Source organism: Eucyclogobius newberryi, unplaced genomic scaffold, assembly GCF_026437365.1.
Source record: "Eucyclogobius newberryi isolate DKJ021-1_F unplaced genomic scaffold, fEucNew1.0.hap1 SCAF_2, whole genome shotgun sequence".
Lineage (NCBI taxonomy): Eukaryota > Metazoa > Chordata > Actinopteri > Gobiiformes > Gobiidae > Eucyclogobius > Eucyclogobius newberryi.
Genome location: NW_027315834.1, coordinates 12,946,520 through 12,969,398, shown reverse-complemented (window position 1 = coordinate 12,969,398; position 22,879 = coordinate 12,946,520). Strand labels below are relative to the sequence as shown.

Sequence of the window (22,879 nt, the reverse complement as noted above, 5' to 3'; positions counted from 1 at the left end):
CACATATTTCATAGATAACTCCACTGTTTTGTAGTATCACCCAGAGCTTTCACTTTCTGGTGGTGCAAGTGTGTACAACAAGTATATGTATTAGACAAGGAAAGTCAATTAACCAGGCAAAATGTTTTCACTCAGTTAAGCTTTTATTAGTGGTTAATCGATTGAAGACTAGAGTTAACTAACCTGAAATGAACCAGAAGAAAACCAAAAGATTTTTTTTTTTTTTTTATATTTCTTTCCTCCAATGGAGAGACAATACTTTTTAGAAATGCCAACTCTTGCAAAAGATAATCACGCACTCATCTGTATGTTACCGATTGTAGAAAATTAGGTTTGGTCTATTAATTTTGCATTTGCACAGATGTTTGCTCTGTTTGCTGTTGAATTAGAGTTGTACACACAGAGCCATGACCTTCACCCTTTTTCTGCCCTTTGGGGGTAAAAAGTGATTCAATCTATGCCAAGCTGACCTCAAAAACTCAGATTTTTAGATAGAAATGCGGCTGTGTTTCTGCTGCGTCTTACCATCTGTTTTTGACAACCCCACGGGCTACTCTTCAAGTTCTGAACTGAATGCTCAACTCACTCTTTGTGTGTTTCAAATATTTGAAACACATAAAGACACTTGATCTAAATTATTTTTTTCTTTAAAAAGTTACCAGTGTAACACTTTATATACATGTTTTGAAAAGCCAAATGTACAGAATATTCCATCCCTCATGGACAAAATCCTATCAATATTATTTCTCTCTCCTTCTCGCTCTCTGCTTTTTTTTCTTCTTTTTTTTACGGTATAACGTAAAACACATACTTTGAAGACGTACAGATACAGCTGGCGGCGGTAAATGCACCTTTTCAATTGGCTGCGGAAGAATCTTTGTAGATGGAACAAAAAAGAAAAAATACTTTTTGACAATCTGTTTTTGTTAAACTTTTACATTTATTTATTTTTTTTACAATGATTGTTATTATTATTTACAGTTATTGAAAATGATCTCAAGTGTGAAGCTTTAACTTTGGTTTTGAAATCAAGTTTTAAATGGTTAAATTGTGACTTATAGCGGCCGTCCAATTCCCACCTTAGACCATACTGTTGGTGTGTCCCTGGGCAAGACACTGCACCCACAGTGCTTAATGTGCTTGTTGCAACTGTAAAGATAACTTCTCGACGAGTTTGCTTATCCAACAAAAGAAAAGAGTCACATTAATTGACACTGAAAAATATAAAAATGTCCACCTTGGTGTTATTATTGCATTGTTGCACTAAACACATTGTTGCGCTTGTTGACTTGTTTTTTGGGTTTTTTTTTTCATCTCAACCCGTGACGTGCTACAAAAGTGGAGTGTCGCGCTCACTGCCAAAACAACACTACACACTTGAGTTGAACTGGCTTCCCTTCGGTTGGTGGGCAAACACTACTGCTCCACCTCCACCTTGTCCTGCCGCTCGAGTTAAACGCACCATCACTTGAACCTCAAAACACAGACGCAACTTAGAAATAGAGAAATGTGAAAAAATCTGGACTAAATTTATTTATTTTTTCACTATAAAATATAAAAAAAAAAAACAGAACAAACAGGGCAGGCCCAGAGAAAGAAAACAAAATATGTTTTAAGAAAAATAAGGCATCCGAGGAAAAGAAAAGTTAAGACACAAATTGTCCAAAACATGAGTCAAAGACATCCATGTGTTGGGTAAGATTGGTGACTCTAAATTGGCCCTAGTGAATGAATGTGAGAGTGAACTGTCTGTAATGTCTATGTCTCTGTGTTGGCCCTGCGACAAGTTGGCCACTGTCCAGGGTGTACCCCGCCTAAGGCCCAAAGTCACTGGGATAGGCTCCCGTCACCTGCGACCCCGAAAGGGAACAAGCGGTAGAAAATGGATGGATGGATGGATGGATGAGTCCCATCATTTAGTTGTGATTTTTTTTTTAATTTGTTCATTTCTAAGTTGAGTGTTTGATTTGTTTTCCCATTTTCCAGTTGGTATTGGTCCAGTCCTTAGTCATTGATGCAGTTTGTGTCATCCTTTTTTTGTGATGGCCTTTTTCCCAGCCGCAACAAAATTGCCTGTTTGTTGTTTTCATTTTTCATCTCAACCCTACACACTTGAACCATTTGAACTGGCTTCCCTTTGGTTGGCGGGCAAACGCTGCTCCACCTGCTGCTCCACCTGCTGCTCCACCTGCTGCTCCACCTGCTGCTCCACCTGCTGCTCCACCTGCTGCTCCACCTGCTGCTCCACCTTACCCCCTGCCGCACGAGTCAAACGCACGACACAAAAAAATCATTTAAACCCCTGACTTAGCCTGAATGTCACGGCCTCACAAACACGTAACGTCAACACATGCCAGAGCTCCGTCACGCGTGTAGTTTAACCCTGTGCTGCCTTTATAACGTCTGTCGCCCACGCGCCGCTGGACCTGCTCCTCGGGCTATGTTCACCCCGATCCTGAAGGTGAAAGGTCGCATCACTCATGTCCCGGTTCACCGCGCTGTCCTTGAGCGCCCGTAGCTCGTACACGAAGAGTAATGGACCCGCTATTCACAATGTGCATCCAAGCAGAGGGCAGCAAACAGCACATGACATTTAGAGCCACGGGTTGAATTGTGGCATCAACTTTCCATGGTTGGATATGATTTATAGAATGTAGTTCCAGTTTCTGATCATATTAACTGGGCAAAATATATCATATGACAAATGCTATTATTCTCAAACTTTTCACGTCCAGTACAATTTCTAACAGATCTAAACTTTTTACTTTATTTGGCCTGAATTAGGGCTTAAACATGATCTAAAATGAGACTAAAGTTGGTCTAAAATCAGACTAAAGTCGATCCAAATGATGATTAACCAAAAAAGGACAAAAACAGAATTAAATGAAAGGGCCTTTACCTGATTTTGATGTCATAAAGTAAACTCTGTTTTGCCCCAGTAGAGATATATTGTAAAAGCATCTCTTAATAGTCTTATAGTCAAAATGAGAAAGCTGAGTGCTGTCTGCATGTATTTAAAAAAGCGTTTTATTCCCGTGAAGCAGGAAGTTAGCCGTTTGCGTGCTAATGTACGTATTTCAATACATTGTGGATACGGTTAATGACATGTATTACAGACTGGCTTCAATATATTAAGATTAAACGTGTCATTGTTGTTGAAATAAGTAAAACTGAAACAAGTCATAGCATTTGAAAATGGTTAAAACTGAAATCTAGACTTACTAAAGCACACATATGCATCTAAACTAGACAAAACCATTCAAACATAATTAATTGAGGCCATTTTAACTAATACTTTTCAAAGTTTTGGTAGATTTCATTGGTCCATGTTTTTATGTGGTAAATCATAAAATGTGGCTTTTCGAGCGGAAGTCGCACTGCACCAAGTTGTTTCCTCAAGTCGGCGAAACAGAAATTCTGGAAGCGGCGCAAACGATCCGAGTTGTGACATCCGCAGAAGTCAAAATACAGTTCACAACAAAGTGCAACTATAGATTGCAAGTGATCATTAAACTTGGAAGAACTTCAGTAACTTCTGAAATTGCTTCTGCTCAAAATGATGACGTATTTTTGAAGCGCTCGATACCACAAAAGCAGTCGCCTGGCGGGGCCTCATATAAGTTGATTTCACCGACAGAGAGTTATAAAATCAAACAATGAAACAGTCAATAAAACAAAAAGACAGATTAACCAACACAGTATCGAGTCACAAACAAATGCACGGTCTATTCTCGGCACACAATCTTCCATTCCAAGGTGAAAGTGGCATCAGGTTTATAGTCGGAAGTACCACACTGGAGGACTGTGGCAGTACTAACGGTAATAGTTTGTACAGCTAAACCCAGCGTCCTCCATTATTAAACTCCTCGTCCCCAGTCTCCGCAGTCCGCACACATGTGTCGTGTCAGCCCGGTGGTCCTGTGCCTTTGGGCCTGTCCATCGACGTTCCCGTGAAGCGCATTGATCCTGTCTTTACTGTCTGCTGCTCTAATGGCCACCGATAGTTCATGTCACTGTCACTGTGTCAGCAAGAGGCCACTCCGCTCACAGAAGTGCTGCTCTCAACACATTTAAAGAGGCCTACGCACACTATACAACATTGACTTATTTGAGCTTTTAACCATTATATAATGTTGTATCCACTTTGGAAACATAATACATGGAGTTGTGTGGGTGTGTTGTTACAAGCAGCTCTCTATTTGCTGTCATTTTGTACATAATATTTATGATAACTAAATCCAGCTGAAAGTTACGTTCTATAATTATACTATCAATCAATCAATCAATCAATCAATCAATCGTTCAACCTTTATTTATAGAGCTCTTTATAACACTCAAACTGACCAAAGTGCTTCACAAAAAAAATACTGTATTTTCCGGACTATAATAGAGAAGAAAAAAAACTATGAAAAAAGGTGCGACTTATAGTCCGGAAATTACGATAAAGGCAATACAAAACATAAAATTAAGTACAAACAACTTGTACAAAATAAAGCCTGGATTAAAAAAGGCTAAAGTCTGTGATGGTGCGCTTGTCGGGGGCCACATGACAGGGGCCACATGTCAGGGGCGCATATCGGGGGGCAGTTTGTTCCAGAGTCTGGGACCAGCGACAGAGAAGGCTCGATCCCCCCAGTGTTTGAGTCCAGCTCTGTGTCCAGCAGAAGCTGATAAGGAAGTGCCAGGCCATTTAGAGCTTCAAAAACAAAAAGTAACAATGTAAAATCAATTATAAAAGAAACGGGAAGCCAATGGAGAGCAAAACGAATGGGGGTTATGTCCTGATGTCTGGGTGTGTTTTTTAGAAAACGCGCCGCAGCGTTCTGTACGAGCTGAAGGCGGCTGAGGGCAGACTGACAGACACTTTCATAAAGTGCATTGCAATAGTCTGTTCTTGAGCTGATGAAAGCAGGCCGTGAGAAAGGGCCGTGCGATTTAAAAAAATACTTTATTATTTATTATTTTACGTATTTTAGCTAGGATTATAAAATACTAGCCAAAATACGTAATTGATAAAAACTTGCTCCAACCACACTGTCAATTTGTTTGTCAAATTCAAAATTGTTTTCAAAAGCAACCCCAGTATTATTTATGGTCGGTAATTGTATTGATTGCCATTTTAAGCACATTGAGCAGTTAAAATGCACTAAAGCTCTCTTCTAAGCTCAACTCTTACTCTGCTATGTTGTTTTAAATTTGGTATTTACTCTGGAAGATCATTTACTGCATTTGATGTAAAAAGTGTGTCGCATTTCAGAAGTCTGTAGCAAGCTCCATCTGTAATCCCCTGAACTACTTAAGCTTCACTTATTAGTTGGTTAAAATATCTAAATATTATGTTAAAAGATTAGCTCATAGAGTCATAAGAGAAGGAAACCTCTAACACTTGTATTCCACTCCGCTTTACTATGAGCAATATAGACAAAAATGTATATCTTTATGTTTTTGTATAATCTCTATAGTGATATTTAGATGATTTTTTTTCATAACAGAGCATCAGGAATTTGCTGAAATGTACCTGTTAATGTCTCGGTTGAGGTTCAAACCGTAAATGGGCCATAAAATGAACCACAAAAGCGCATAAATCTCTTTTTGAGGTAATTTGTAATGGTTTTAATCATGGACAATATGCTAAATTTTGATATTGACTGCTGTATATATCTAAAAAAAATGCAATATTATCTTATTATCCATATACCTTCTACTTCTACTGTGGAACATTTAGGCAAAGCAATATCATCTCCATGGAGAAATTGGCACAACCTCCACCAAGTTACATAATGCATCATTAACCCACTACTGCTTTTTATTAATCCTACCTTCCACTCTCAAATAATCAACTCCATTATCAATATTTTCATTTAAATGTGTTTGGTGCATTACGCTCAGGAACAATTCTCGATTTAAGCTTATATTGCTGCTTGTTGCTTGTGAATGAGGTGACGGCGCGTATCATGTGACTGTCACTGTTGGTCTTTTCCCCTTGAATCCTCTAAAATCCGCTTTAGTCCTGCCCTCCGTCCCGGGACTCGACCTCCTGTTCCTCTCAGCTTTAATCCTGAATCATCCCTTCGCCTCTCTGCCCATGTGCCTCTTCTGTCCTGAGACAAACACAAATATAACCTTCACCTCACGAGACCCCCGGGACACGCTGGTGCTCAAGTTCAACCATCCTACAGCTGGACCGTGGGAGTTTGGGTGTAGTAATGGCAGATAAGTCGCAAGGGATAGAGGAAATGGGGACGAAAGTATGTATTAAGTCGGGTAATCCTCGATGCGTTGTTGGAAAGATGAGGTCCATATTGAAAAACCTTTTTAAATACTTAATTGCAGATTACAATAAATAATACAAGCTGCAAAATAAACACAATTTTCTGTAGAACTAGTTACAGAAAAAAAAAGCTTGTCACCTAATTTTCTTGGCTTTTTTATTTTTTTTATAACAAATGCAATCAATAAACTGTCATAGGTGCCTCCATGTTTGTTTGTTTTTTTGGCCTGTAGGCTTTATTAGACAGGGGAGGAAAGTGTGAAATTGGGAATGAGAGAGAAGGGAGATAAGTAAATGTCAGAGTTGGGATTCAAACTCGACACTGCGGCCGGCTGCACTTGGAGCCTGGCATACGTGTGCTGTGCCTTAACCACTCAACCACCAGGCAGCACATCATGTTTGTTTTTCTTGTGGTCTTTTGGTCAAATCTCTTGAATCACTGACTTCAAACGCCCTCTGCTGATTATTTAATAGAACGCAGACTTGACATTGGTAATCCTCGATGCGTTGTTGGACAGATGAGGTCTGTCTTCTTAGAGCATGTGGATGCAGCAACAGGACAGTAGTGAACACAGCACAATAGTGGAGGCTCAACCTTTTCAAAAACATGATGAATACACGCTGCAAAATAACTAAAATTGTCTCTAGAACTAGTTGAAAAATAAAAAATAAATAACGCTTATCTTTGTTTTTGTGACTCTTTTCCAGCAAGTGATATCTGAAAAGTGTCAATGGTGCCTCAATGTTTGTTTTTCTTACCTTTTTTGTTTTGGTCAATTGTCTTTCTGGCTTTGAGCGTCCTCTGGTGATTATTTAACAGAACGCAGACCTGACATTGGAAACTCTTGAAAAGTATAAATCCAGAGACGGTAAGTACGCTTGGAACACACAGATCTGTTTCCATACAAAACATTTGGGATACTGTACGCATGCAGAAATATGTAGGTTTTTGGTATTTTACACAGTGTTGAAGTAGTAAAAATAGAAGAAAAAGTGCAAAAATGTAAGTGCAAAAGAAAACAAACGATGGCTGGACATAAAAGAACACCAGCACCGCAAGAACCTAACACCAGAGATCCTAAGTTAAGTTTTAGAAAGATGCAAAGAACACCAGTATCACAATTAGATTTTATTCCCATTATCTGAATATTTTGTGTCATTGTGTCTTCTAACCACAAGGTTGGTGGTTTGATCCCAGCTCCAGTTAGTGTGTGCTGTTGGGCGAGACACTTGACCCACCTCTGTAGTCACAGAAACAATAACTGAGAGGCAATTATAATAAGTATTGTAATTGTAATGAGTCATGTAAATTCAAGTCCTTATTATTTGCATACATTCATGATAGAAAAACACTACATAGTCTGTGAGCATTTATCATAACAGAACATAACATGGATTACAGAAAATTCTATTCAGTGATGGGATTTTTGAGAGCCGTTCATTCAAAAGAGCTGTTCAAAAGTCTCTTTTCATATTTAATTACTTTTAAGAAGTCTGTCTGATGACTGATTTTTATCCAAAAGCACTGGGAGGAATTATATGATTAGGATTTGAATAAAACCCTTCGAAATGTTGTGCAATTTTTAATAAAAAAAACTAAAAACTACCACTACTTGTATCCAAAATAATATTTATGAAAAAATATCTTGGGTGTTTTGCAATGTTGTTTCTTGAGTAAATTTGTGTTCAAATTCCCTTTCCCCCCTATGTCCGCCCACCGCTCTGTACTTACTTGTGATTATTTAATACAATTCAGACTCCATGTCATATGTGACTGAACGTGGCCAATCCAGTTACATGTCTACCCGGAGACATTTTGAGTTATTCACAGATTCTGAAAGTGTGAATTCAAAGTCTCACTCATGTAGATCTGATAATATTTGAGTAAGTTGTGGTCATTTGAATGTAAACAACTCTCAAACCCATTCACTGAGAAAACGGCTTCCAAAGTTTCTCACCGGAGTGAGCCCTGAGTCACAGGGGCTCATTTGCATCTCATTGAGATAAGCCCTCCCCCCTGTCACACTGACACCACCTTCCCCCTACAGCTGTCACTCAAGACTCAAGAGGAGTGTTATTGTTGATGGTAACTGGACTTAAGATAAGATAAGATAATGCTTTATTGTCCACACATGGGGAAATTTCATTGATGGACTTGAATCAGAAGTTACTATATTAAAATGGAAATACTTGGATTACAAAAGGCCCTGAATAGAATCAAAGAATCAGAATGAGAATAGGGTTCATTGCATTTGTCGATAAACATAATTCACAGGTGATTCACCAACAATGGTGCACTGAATAATTCAACACAAACAACAAAAGATAAGATAAGATAGCCTTTAATGTTACAACGCAGTAGATACAGGGGGAAAGGACAGTAACTTATAGGAAGTTTAAAAAACACTCTTAATAGAAGAACTCTTATAAACCGATGCCAGGGCCAGGTATACGAACTGCAACGGGTCCATGGCTTTGAATATATGAGATAATAGATATGATATGTACACCACCAGAGTCCAATTACATCAGAGATCACATCCTCATCCTCTTCTTCGTCTGTGCACTCTTCTGTGCTGTGACTCTCGGCTCTTGGCATCAAAGCTGTAAACAAATAACAGGACATTTAAGAAATGGCTAACTATTTCACATAACACTCATTAACTATTTTTTTTTAACACAATGTGAGAGTTTCAATATAAATACCTGAAGTGCTGATAACTCTTGATCTTTGGAAGCCGTCTGAAGAAGGGACTCAGATGCTTCTGCCAGTCCAAGTTCTTGACAAACACTTTGCCATCCGCCGTTCCAACAAGCTGTGGGATACTGAGGTGAGACTCAGGAGAGCTGTTTTCCACTCCCTGATGACAAGGGCGACACTGTAAAAAAATGAGAACAGAAGAAACATATCTTAAGCAGAGAGCAGCACTGAAGTTTTGCCAGGCTAATGTTTACACATTACAGTAGTCAAATAATATAAACTAACCTCAGCGATGTCTTCCAAAGTGTCAACCCTGGTCTTCATGTATGCTCGCTTGATAATCTGATGATCTGTGCGTGGCCTGCAGCTTCTGATGTGTGGGAGAAGCTGTTTCCACAGTGATCTGAAGCTTGATGTACAAACTGCAGGCTCACCTGAAAAACAGATGTTGCTTATGGTTAATTATACTCTAATCATTAAAACACGAAAATCACCAAAATAATGTTTTACACTTACCACGCTCCTTAGCAGACTTCACGTAGAGACAGGTCATGTCAGTCAGGGTGTCTTTGCCAATTCTGAAAAGGGGGATAAAAGGATTAGGGTTAACAGTAATATGGGAATAACACGCTTCACAGATAACAGTTCATATTGTGACGTTAACGGTGTATTTAAGATGCAAAACGCGGAGATATTGGGACATCTGCCCTCGGCTAGCAATGCTAGCTAGCTCACTTGAGATAACACGGCTCGTAAAAGCAAAACACTTGCAGAACAGCACACCAAAACATAAACATACACTCGAGTTTAAAACCGGCGCACATTAAAGTGATTAAAAGCGGGTGTTTTACTCGCAAAGCTTACCTGGTTCAGCCGTCCTGTTGTCTCTCCCAACACCGTGCACAGAGACACACAGGAAGCTGATAATGGCCAGGCAAGCGCGTGATTGGTTCGAGTGACGCAGTGCGTGCGTGACGTGTAACGTACGTAAGCCACGTGACCAGAAGTGGTGTCGGGAGTTAGTTTTTTTCTCTTCCCTCGCCGAGAATAACCCGATAACATAGCAAAGTTTAGCTTACAATTTAGCTCCGAATAGCTGCGTTTAGCTCCGGGCTGTGGCGCTAACAGCCGGTTTAGCACCATAAAATAGACACAAAGCACGACCCACACAACCCACGGGCCAACCCACGCCGAAAAATAACCCGATAACATGGTGATAACAGCAAGTAGTCACATTAAGCCCGTATTGCAGAGTGCACTGAAGCAACATGTTAGCTTAGCATTAGCTCCACCGGAGCAGACAAGTAAGATTCTAAAGTGATCACGAGACCGCCTTAAAACACAGCGTTAAAGCAATAATTTAGTAGTAAAGTAAGAGTGTACCTGAGTAAAAAGTTCCGTTGCAATGTAGTCTAGGAAATGTAAGCTCTGAAGACTGTGCTCTGCAGACGGTCTGGAGTAATGAGCACGGAGCACGCAGTTGTAGCCATGCGGATCACAGCTGATTGGTGGAAAATGTAAACAACACGTTGGCTAGAAAAAGGTGAAGCCCCCCAGGAGAGCAGGAAAAAGACCCGAAAACTCCACATTTTTAACAGCTTAATGTATACGTTTAAGACAACCAATAGTGTTATCTGAAGCACACAGGGGCTTATTCATAACTTCAACTAGCACATTCTGCAAAAAAACGAAAATCACAAATTTGGGGGAAAAAAAGTAAAGTGATGTTTTTCTCAGTTTCACCGAGGCCGACATGGTCCGACAATTATGTGTAGGGTTAAAACAATTTTTTCAACATTAAAAACACCTTCATTAAATTTGGATTTAACCGTTTTAACTGAATATTGCGGTTTAAAATGAACAAACTGTAAACCAACAAGCTATTTATGTTTTAGTATGAGAATAAACAGTTTAAGGAGCAATTGGATCATGAAGGTCACATCATACCCTGACTCAGCTCATCAAAAAATCCTCTCTTTCTTTACCCATGACCCATGAATACACAATGTACTGATGTTCGAGCTCCACATATGACATGCTAATACCTCACTCACAGCGTCTGCATATTTCATGTCACTGACACACGACCCTGAGGCTGTGGAGGTTTGTGGATGTTCTGGACACGTGCAGCCGATGTAAAGGGCAGTACACTCGCTCGCTCAAGTCTTAGAGGATTATCGACTCCCACGCTCGGACAGTGCTGACCAATGGGCTTTGTTCACACTGTTCTATTGGAGATTGTATATGATCAATAGAACAGCTTTTAAACAATGTTTGTGACAACGATGCTTTGATTTGTGCCGTTCGGACACGCTTTTCTCATTTTGTGTGTCATTGAAAGACATCTGCCTCTCGTCTTCGATTGCATCATTTTAGGCAATAGTGGTAATAGTATCCAGAGTTCCATCTATTATACTTTTTGGAATTAGCTGCAAGGTATTGGATGTTTAGAATGTACAACTACCGGTATTTATTTTATTGTATGAACAGTTGGTTCAGGGACATGTACTGGGATGGGGGTAGGTGCTGTATTATTTTGCTTTTGCCTAATTATTTTGGCCATTGTTTTTATTATACGTACTGCATGTTTAAAATGTGTGTAATAGTATTATTTTTAACCACTACTACCTTACTAAGGCTAAGGATTACGTAATATATTTCCGTAATAAGATTTGTCCTCAGGGTTGGCCTATGCAAATAACTATAAGCTTCTGTTCGGCCTGTTCGCTCACATGAAATGGGTTATGGGAAAACCGTGAGGAGGAAGTGTGTATTTAAATGTATTTAAATCTAGTGATGTGCAGCTTTGAATAGCTTTTTCAGACAGAGAGTCAGGATCTCTGTATTTTTCATACGGATCGATATATCAGTCCGGTAACTGTGTGACAGGTGGATTAGCCAATCAGGGACATGCATTGTCCGCCCGTATCAACATGTCTGCTTACATGGAAAAAAGGAAATATCACAGGAGACTGAAAACATGGTGTATTTCTGCAGAAATTGTCAATTGTCTGTGAACAAAATGTACAAACTAGGAACTTGCTTTGGTGCAAGAAAAATATAATAGCAAAATATAAACTGTGATCAAATAAAATAAGACATGCAGAAAAGACTAAGTACTTTGACTGAGTATATACCGGTATATACACAAAATATACAGTTGATCAGACAATAGTGCAAAAAACAGGCAACAGTCCGCGGTGACCAGACTTCATAAAGAATAGAATGTGTGTATTGTGGATCCCAGGCAAGGATGGACTGTCTGAGCTCACACAGTCAACATGCTCCTGTGCTAAAACCGGTCATGTGACAGGCTCTTTATTCTGGGTTTATGATTGAAAGAAGTGCTCCTTAAACATGGCCAATGAGGCATTTCAACAAGAGAAGCAGACAGAACTTGCAGTCGGTGATGATGACTAAAACCATTTTATTCAAAGCACTACTTATTAACCTTAAAAGTTCACTGCACATCTAATTTTGTAATTACTTGTAGGACCCATAGAGTTTTTTTTTTCCCCTGTTGTTTTTTTTACAGTGGTACCATCTTCCAAAGGCATTCTGTTGCCAAGTGCACTGAAGTTACTTTTTAATGGCCGCTTATTGTTGTCCATTTGTCAGAGCAGCTCTCAGAGAGATTATAAAGCTTTTCTTCATTAGTGTGCAGACGTTGATTTATTTTTATACGAGTCGAGCCTTAAACCTGAGTCTCTCCGGTCCCTCTCAACCCACTCACAGAAAACACAGGACAGTTCATCACAACAGTAAAGTTCAGCAGAAGGCTCTGGTGTCAGGTCTATGAACTCACTGTGGGCCTGTAAAACTGTGGAGCTCAGCCAGATATAGACACAAGTTATCTTTATCCCATTTCAAGCCATATATGTGCCACTTTGAAAGGTCTACTGCGTTATGTTTCTGACATAATAAGAGCTACCTGCTTGTCTCCATAAATATGTTTTTGTTCTGTCTAGAATGTTCCACACATGGCATTAAAGAAACTGTAAACAGGTGAAAATAAGAAATTACAGGTGAAAATAAACGTACGATCACAACTGAACGTTGCCAGTGTTTTAACCTGCAGATGGAGCAGACGTGGACATTATGTGGCCTGAGGGCCACATTTGGCCTTTGGCCTGTTTTAATCCAGTCCCTGCAAGGTTTTGATTATTGTCGCATCCTCTTTCACTTTCTCTTTTTTATTTGTTCAGCTAAGTGCTCACACGCAAAAAAATATTAAATGAAATAATTGTCACAGCTATTTTTGATGAGCACTTCATCAAATCAATCAGAATCAGAAAGGGTTTTGTCATTGAACAAAATTCACAGGCTAGTAACTTACTTGTGACATCCAACAATGATAAAATCATATATATCAAATAAGGCATGCATTAAAGAAAAAATAATTCAATTTACTATACGATAAAAATAGATACTTATACTTACTATGTACACAAAATGTACAGTTAAATTTAAAGATGTAGTGCAGAAAGTGAACAGTGCAGTAAGTGGTTGATTAAATTGTAGTTAAAGTGACCGGTGTCAAGAAGAGTCCAACGGCCGAGGGAAGAGGGAAATACCAATGATCGCGTTGGCCCAAGTCTGGATTCAAATATGGCCCTCTGGGTCATGGACACATAGAAGTGTTTCTTCTTCTCAGTTTCCGGACATTCCATGGCTCATGTTCAGCTCCTTGGGCAAACTGTGCACTAGCTCTGACCCATGATTGGTGCAGGTGCTGGGCTTTAGGTAGTGACCGCTCAGATCAGAACGAAGACATACAGGTTTAAACACACTACATTTCACCATTGGAACTGGCAACACACATGTGAGGCCCGTTCTACTTTGTGATTGGAGAATCGTCTTGAACCAGTACACCAAGTAAAAGTTGTATTTGATTTGAATATGTTTACCTTGTATAGACACAGATAGATCATGTTCATAACATTTACATCACCTGCAAGACTGTTACATCAGGAAATCATTTGTCATACTGCAGATTCATTACATTAAATCCAGGCATTATACATTCACTCCTTAACTGTCAGTATTTTTTTATTTAATTTTTCCTAAAAGAATATTTAAAAAAAACTCCTCACCCTCTTGTCTCCATAGAGATAGAGATGGTAGAGAGAAACATGCAAACTCTGCACAGAAAACCCCACTCCAGCCTGGGAGTCGACCCTGTAACCATCTTGCTGTCAGGCAAGTGCTAGCCACTGTGTCACAGTAATATGATTGCAGATAAAAGCATTTGAAATGAGTTCCGTCCGCAGAGTGGCTGGGTGCCCTAGTAGCTCAGAGTAGAGCCGCTGCTCCTCCATGTCAAGAGAAGCCAGATTAGCCTCCTGGACCCCTCCCTGTCCCACCGGAAGAAGGGCCCAGAGAATACTCGCTGGAGGGACTATATATCTTTCTCTGACCTGGGAACACCTCAGGAACCCCCTGGAACACCTCGGGATCCCCCTGGAACACCTCGGGATCCCCCTGGAACACCTCGGGATCCCCCTGGAACACCTCAGGAACCCCCTGGAACACCTCGGGATCCCCCTGGAACACCTCAGGATCCCCCTGGAACACCTCGGGATCCCCCTGGAACACCTCGGGATCCCCCTGGAACACCTCAGGAACCCCCTGGAACACCTCGGGATCCCCCTGGAACACCTCAGGATCCCCCTGGAACACCTCAGGATCCCCCTGGAACACCTCAGGATCCCCCTGGAACACCTCGGGATCCCCCTGGAACACCTCGGGATCCCCCTGGAACACCTCGGGATCCCCCTGGAACACCTCAGGATCCCCCTGGAACACCTCGGGATCCCCCTGGAACACCTCAGGATCCCCCTGGAACACCTCGGGATCCCCCTGGAACACCTCGGGATCCCCCTGGAACACCTCAGGATCCCCCTGGAACACCTCGGGATCCCCCTGGAACACCTCGGGATCCCCCTGGAACACCTCAGGAACCCCCTGGAACACCTCGGGATCCCCCTGGAACACCTCGGGATCCCCCTGGAACACCTCAGGATCCCCCTGGAACACCTCAGGATCCCCCTGGAACACCTCAGGATCCCCCTGGAACACCTCAGGATCCCCCTGGAACACCTCGAAATCACCCCGGAACACCTCACAAGTTACAGTTGAAAATACAGTAGCTGTGATTTTCCAATTATAGGTGATTTTATGGAGTACTTTCTATAACTAAATTCTCATGTCTACTACACTTTATATTTTTACCTGGAGAGACTCAGACAGTTTAACTTTGAGGCCTAAGACATTGCGGAAGACATTGTGATAATGGACGTGGCGGATTAGACGACATTTAGGAGATGCCTTCCCCCGGGGCCTGGACACTGGTGGTGGTGGATGAGGCCGAGGAGAGGAGAGGGGGACGAGGAGGGGAGAGGGGGACGAGGAGGGGATGAGATGCCTACGATGAGACTGGGAGGAGGAGGAAGTGGACGTTCCATCTTCATTGAGGGTTTCAATGGGGAAGACTTGGCAATGAGTTGATGGAGGTGGCACAAGAGCAGTAAATTGGGAGGAGTAAATGGAGTGCTGTGATGAAGTGGTGGAGGCAGTCAGGTCTTCTAAGCTAAATTTACGCCTAAGCTCCATTTAATTGTCCAGTTGGCACTCATGCACTGTTTGTTTACTTGCTCTTTAAAACGAGCACCTACAGTGTACAATATAACCTTTTCAAGTTGGACAACTGGACTTCACTTTTGCCTGTTGGCCTGAAACTTTCTCTGCACTGTGTTTGCCAATATCCTGGAGACAACCCATCAGCTGCGCCCTGATGAAATTATAACTGCGCTCAAATTGCACCTGAATGCACCATTTAGGGGAAATGAAAACGGCTGGGATGGGATTTCTATCCCTCTCCAACCAATACAAACCTGTGCTATTCTCCACAAACTAATGCGTAATTAAATTTGGCCCACTGGGACATTAATAACTTCTAATATAATGCACATTTCATTGGAGGGGGTCGTAGATGCGGGGGTGTTATGGTACTCGAGAGCAGGGCCCCCCTTCTGTGCAAAGGCTCATAAAAGGGAACCCGATGGTGGCATAAATCACAACAGGCTATTGTGTTTGTAATGTTGTAGAAGAATGTGGATGATTAGCTTTACAAAATCCACTTTCTAATAGAGTCACGGGCAGAGTTGTTTTTCAATGTGCTGGTGGTAATGGAGGTTACAAGTTTGATTCCCGACCATGTGGCGTTTGGATTTTCTCCCTGTTTCTCAAGCGTTTCCTCTAGGTATTCTTCCTGCAGCTAGGTACTCCTGACCAGGTCAATGCATGGGACAAATTTACTCACTGGGATAGTGAGGAATACTGTATAATACCTACTGTACCTGTCAACTGTACGGTCTAGTGATTTAAATAAAATAAAATTGACCCAAAGAAAGAATCATTTAAAGTGCACTATGTCATGTGATAACTTTTTAGACTGAGACCCCCATGTAACTGGCATGCCCCTTCTTCTCTCCAGGGCACAGTCCACCTCAACTGAGCAAGTAAAAAAACAAAACAAGGTATCAGACAATGCTGCTTCATTGTTGTTTCTGAATAAAAGGGTAATAGGCTTGACAAAATAGACTTTATACTATAGTTGCATAGGGATAGCAGGCTGAGTGTGCATGAATCCTCAGAGTCCTCTGCGTGTGGATGGGGGGGAGTTAGTTGAGGGGGTTGTTGACAACGCAACCTTCGACCTTTCTGATGAGCGCTCGTTAACCTGCAGCTCGCGGCGCACTCCTCTTCTCCTGACGAGGGTTTTTAATCACACACCGGGCTAATTACTGGTGTCAGGCTCGTTCACACACTCCCACACAGGCTTTCAGTGACAAACCAGGAGATAATCTGTGGTAGTAACCTCAGATACACTGCAAATGAGCAATGTTTTATCAACCACTGACAGTGGAATAGTATGTACGCGTCAGGTTGAACATCATCATAAGTGTGATTAAATGTATTAAACGGTGAAAGGAGGAAGTATTTAAATCTGTGAAACTTGTTGTTTTCTCACAAACCCTTCGGCCCATCGCTATAGTCACGTGGATTAATTTTTTGGCCACTAGCACAGGTTTAGAACAGCTTTTTCAGACAGCGAAGTGAAACAAATCAGCTCCAAAAGAATCATAATGCAACGGACACGACACTTTTTAGCAAGTTTGCAAAAGATACAACGAATGAAGACGACGTGTAGCGGTCAGAGTTTTGCATTTACAATACACTGAAATACTGAATTTACTATTTATGAGAGAAAAAACGACGTTACCTCCCACTTTGCAGTCTAATGTAAACACAGTTATTTAAGAAAGAAAAATAGACTGAAGGATATCGGCTATATTTTTTATTTTTGCATTTTATGTAGTACCGTATTTTGCTATTATGCTAACAAGATTACCAAAACATCAGTATTACCCAAAATCACTAAATCCACTGAATTCTTCTTCCTCTCTGTCACTTCTAAACAACTTCATTACTCGATTCTTCTTCTGCCTCGCTTAGAGCCTAGAGCGCCCTCTTGCGGTTGCCAGTGTGAAAATAATTAACAAAATGATATAATAATGTGTTAATAATATAAAGTCCTACCCCGTTCAAACTATGAAAAAAGGTGCAACTTGTAGTCAGGAAAGTACAGCAATAACCAAATGGTAGCAACTGTCAGGGACTATTCCGTTGTCCAATCGAGAGCGTATAGTTGGATGAGAACCATGTAGACACCTGTGATTACAGTTGTTTGTCATGGTGTATTTTCCAGTAAGAAAAAGAGAAAGAACTAAGTGGATGGAGCTCACAGTACAAACTAAAACTTATGATTCAAAGTCAAAATGATTCAAAATGTGGCAGTGAGAGTAGCAGCTGTGAGTAGCAGTCGGGTATGTACTCTCAGAAGCACCAGGCTGTAGTTGGCTTTTTAAAGATCTGAAGATTCTTACTGAACACTAGATGCTTCAAGCTTTTTTTGTATTTTGTATATTTTAACGTTCTCCCATGATTCACTCAGTCACACTCGAGTGGTGGTAAACTGCTCTAGTAGCCACAGCCGTCCTGGGGAATACTAATAACCACCATTTTCACAAATTCACTCATACTGGCAAAACATATATAAAGCAGATTCGCTGGGATTGAACTCCTACCGTTGGATTGGTGAATGTCTCTACCAATCACAGCCTCTGCCGACTGCCGATTTGAAGTATTTTGGGAATCACGCGCAAAAGAGAACTCTTCAATGGGCTGATAAAACGCACAACACAGATGCGAGAGGAATACTGAAGCATTCAGATCCAGCATTTTAGTTTCGTGAGTACAACAATATGTGCATTTTGCTTCATACAAGCTGCTGTGAACGTGGGAGCGTGGTAATTGATGAAATATGAGGAGCAGATGGCTGTGGCTCTGTCTGTAAACAAGAGCGATGAGTTCTCAAGCAATCTCACAGAAAAAATAAAACTCATTCTTGTGAGATAAAATGCATCTATTTGAATATTTATTGTCTTTTGGTGGTGAAGACCATCTCACTCAGACAAACATATCAATAGACTCATATTAGCATGCCCCCTTTTACCCAATGTATTTTATTTTTGACTGTTTTGGCCGTCGGTGTAGCATTAACTTACAGTCATTAAAAGTGTGTAGCCATTCACGTGTTATTTTGCGTAAACCCGCTAAACACTGATACACTCGATCGTGATTTCTTTCAAGGCTCTGATGTCTCTCATGTGGTGGAGTGGGCTTTAGACGCCAAAGTGGTCCTGAGTATTCATAGTCGGCAGTATTTGGAGGCTAACGCTAACTCCCCATTGAAAGTGCAGTAGAAGCCGTGTCCCATCCGGTGCCAACCTTTAGAATTACACTTACAGCGTCTTTTGGAACGTTTAGAGAACATAAAAGACAATGCCCTCCGCAAAATTAAGTGTACTCTGGCATTAAAAAACATAAACAATAACATGGTTGGACCCCCATCAGTACATGTAGTGCAACTTTGAGTAAGAAGTTTAGTTTATCTTTGCATGGCAGCTTTTTTATTTCAATTATTATATAGACAGATATCAATATGATCAGTTTTATTTTCAAATATTTTCCAATCTTCAACTATTAGATTAAACTATTATTATTATAAATAATGAAAGTGTCTCCGCATTCTCTGCATTAACCACATGTATGGAACTTTTGCAGCAGTGACTAATGTAATATTCTACTTCAGTTTCACCTTCATGAACCTGTGTCTCCACCCGCTCCCTGCACTCCCACTCCAGTCTTTGAGAAATGGTCCAAGCCTTTTAAAAGTTGCCTCAGCTTGTTACTATGTGTGGAAATGCATGCGTGTGTTTGGGTTAGCTGGCTGTTCGGCACGAGGAAAACAAATGATTGCTCTCAGAAACTACATTATCCAGCGCGAGTCAAGGTCAGGCGAGCGGGCTGTTTACTGCTGTGTGTGGCTCAAGTCCAATTTATTCATCTAAACGCAGCAAGAAAACAACATTTGAACTAAACTCTTGACCTCAACTGCAGTAAATAAACTATTATGACATGAATATATGTATAATGTTATGACTCAGTGGTGTAAGTAAAGCTGCTAATGATGAAATAAGGCACGTTAGCGTCTGAATGGTTGAGGAATTTGTAAGGGTGGCATGATTGGTTGCAACGGAGCACAACTGTCCCGCCCACTTCGAAGTTCGCCTTGAAATTTCCCTTCCATCATAATGAGACCATACCTGCTTGTCAATGGCCGATGTGTGAAACTGCCATTGAGTCCTTGGGCAAGACACTTCACCCACATTGCCTAGTATGACTCTGTTGATTGTGTGAGTTTGCTTGCGATTGTGTGAGTAAGGCTTTGTAAAGCGCTTTGGCCATTATATAAATCAAATTATTCATTCATTCATTTTTGCCAGAGGGTTTTTAGAAAGTTTAAGTTTAAAGGCACGACGGAAGCTAAACTGCCATGTGGTGATTATGTCTATTGGTTGATTCAGTTAAAAAAACACAACAATTCTGCTAATGTTTTACAAATGTTGTGGTTTCAGAAACAGATCATTACTTACCAGATTATCGCCCAGAGCAAACTTTCAAACACTTATTATGTATCTTTTCAGAACGCCTATGGAAAATGTACCTCCAGAACTGAACTCTACTTACAAAAAAGCAATGGCTGTAATTAAATGATATAATATCTGTCTCAATGTCTTTGTGTCTTTGTGCGGCCTCATATCTCAAATACTTTTATATATATACTTGAGAATTTAATTAAGAAAGTCTCAAGGTTGACTGTTCAATCCCACACCTAACCAATTCAGACGGATATTTGGACAAGACACTTCAATTAAATCTTCACACAAGGGCTGTAGTCCTTAAGTTGTTTAGCAGATGTTTTCTTAGTCGAACAGATTAGTTGATTTAGATTGTATGGATTTTTTGAATCAACTGCAGAATATGTCGTAATTTGGGTCAGAAGCATGGTCGGATTAAAGTGATAGTTAATAGTTTTTTGAGCTTTTGTCAAGCCCCCTTTTTAGTCAACAACAGCCCTACTTTACCTACTTTTGTGTCTATTTTTAAAATTAGACACAAATGTATTTATAATTATCCTCAAAATAAAACAAATTCACTCAATTGTAACATGTTTCATCACCGAAGTAATTTAATAATGCTAATGCTGCCAACTGTTCATTGTCGGTATGTTTTTTTTAATAAGCTTTAGTTCATTTGATTATCTAGATATTTGCTCTTTGTCTGCAGTAAATCTCATTGTATTTGGTTTACGTTGAGCCCAGCTTTGTCCATTACATTTATTACCCTTCCTTTGAAATTGATGTTGATCTTTAGCATCTCCCGCTCATTCTTATTGCCTTGTCGTCCATTGACTTTATGTTTTTCTTTTTTATGGTTGAATGCACAGCTGCGGAGCTACAAATGAATTGAATCTGAAAATAGGATTATTCTATGTAAACAAATGTACGTCTTTGTATTGTCAACATCCTGCTTTGTTTTCCATCCCTTCCTGACAGCTTCTCTCACTCTCCTCTGAGGACGTACAAGGCCACGCTTCAAAATCACCGGTTTTATTCATGTCGGCTCCTGCGCTGAGCTGTTCTGACACCGTACTTTCTGACTGATGAGGGAGAAGCGTGGAGGTGCTGGAGTGATGGAGCGGGAGTGACAGGTGACACCCAGGGAAGAGCGCTCGTTCCTGGGCGCACCTGTCTCTCTCCCTCTCTCCTGGGTCTGTGGAATCCGTGGAGGTGGTGGTTCCATTTCTGACTTGTTGTACGTGTGTTTTCTCTGTTCCCGTAGACCGTTCCCTTCAGAAGACACAGCGCAGAATGAAGATGACGTGTATCGCAGTCTGGAGGAGCTGGCAGAGTAAGTGCACTAAAGTTATACATATGCATTAGTCACACTATTTAAAGAGGGACTTGTGTGTTTTTATTTGTCTTTTTAAACACACCTTGGATACATCTGAAAGGGGATTTAAAAGCTGGTCACCTAGAAAAAATATTTGAACATGAAAACATTCTACTGGTACAACCTATAAGGAAGTTGTTTGACCTTTAAAGGGAAGCAGAGTCATCCAAACCTCATATCTTTCTTTTAATTTGAAGACAGGTGCAAACATTGGCACAGGATAGCAGCAGTAATGAAATATACACTGGCCTGCGACTCTTTGGCCTTGACTGCCACAGACAATTTAGCCCATTCCCCTGAACCAGAGCGTTCTTCAGCAGCTGTCCATCAAAGTGAGCTTCCACGCATCTGCCTCAAGTCTTTTATAGTCCTAAAGTGGAGACGGCATGATTCAATGTCTCTGCACGGCGCCGATGCAACAGGTGTGTCCCTGTGCTCCATCCTCCCGCATCAAAATCCAAAGTAAAAAATAATCTATCCAGCTGTTCTGGTTGACTGGCTTTTAAAGGTTAAAAGTAAAAAATTCCCTTCTGAACCTGCTCGATCCAAACGCTGTCAGTAGATGTGTGAAAGGCCTTCTGTGCGTATGCATCGGCTCTCACACGCCCCAGTGAGCAGAGACACGCACACATTTGCACTGAGTACTCTCATTTACATATATGGAATTGTGGCAGTAACACACACAATGGCGGGAGACAATAAAAACATGCTATTTTTCAGTTTATACTCAATACATAAATTAGGCCCTAATTGTGACTTGTAACCTGACCTGGTGGCGTCATCTGCTTGTTTCTATGGAGATGGATATGCTAAATGCCATACAGAGGAACATTCCAGGAGACAAGCATGAGACGTGACACTCAATTTCCAGTTTGTATTCCATTGACTATACTGCAACTGTACACAATAACAATATATATATATTTTTTTAAAGTAGTTCCTTTGCTCTGGCACTTTTGACCCAATACATGTTGATATCAATGCGTCTTGTTTACATCGCACACATATAAACTCACATAGCCTTTGGTCTTGTATTGTCACAGTATTATATTTCTCCTAATGACTGTTCATGAACACTCAAAACGACAAACAAACCCTTCCACCCACACACAGCCTCCATTACTGAACTGGAAAAGGCAGATGCCTTTTCCTGTTTGCCTAATTACACGTCCCCCGCTGTCACTCTGCCCGTTGCCATGGTGACAGCGAGCAGCAGCGAGGTGGCACCCGCTCCCCATAATCTGACTTATTATGGGTTGTCTGGGTGTGTGGGCGGGGGCTTTGAAAAATACAGTGTGGGGTTAGGCATTGCCATGGATAAAAATATAAAAAACAGAAATGAGATGAGTTATGAGATATGCACTGGAAAAATAGAGCCATAAATAAGATCATGTGTTAATAAGTTGAAATTAAGTATGAGTATATTTGTGCAATCTTAATCATTTTCTCACTTCACTTCAAATCATATTTTATGTTTTTCTCATTTT

At 40.7% G+C, this 22,879-nt stretch overlaps 1 protein-coding gene across 2 annotated transcripts in view; it reads left to right on the top strand.

The window, feature by feature from the left end:
- Nucleotides 1–22,879, top strand: part of vav2 (vav 2 guanine nucleotide exchange factor) — a 357,645-nt gene that overhangs the window by 255,626 nt on the left and 79,140 nt on the right. For both annotated transcript variants that reach the window (XM_072453573.1, XM_072453572.1), the window contains exon 4: nucleotides 21,282–21,350. In XM_072453573.1, the coding sequence (XP_072309674.1) occupies nucleotides 21,282–21,350 (69 nt within the window). The remainder of the gene's footprint in view (nucleotides 1–21,281; nucleotides 21,351–22,879) is intronic.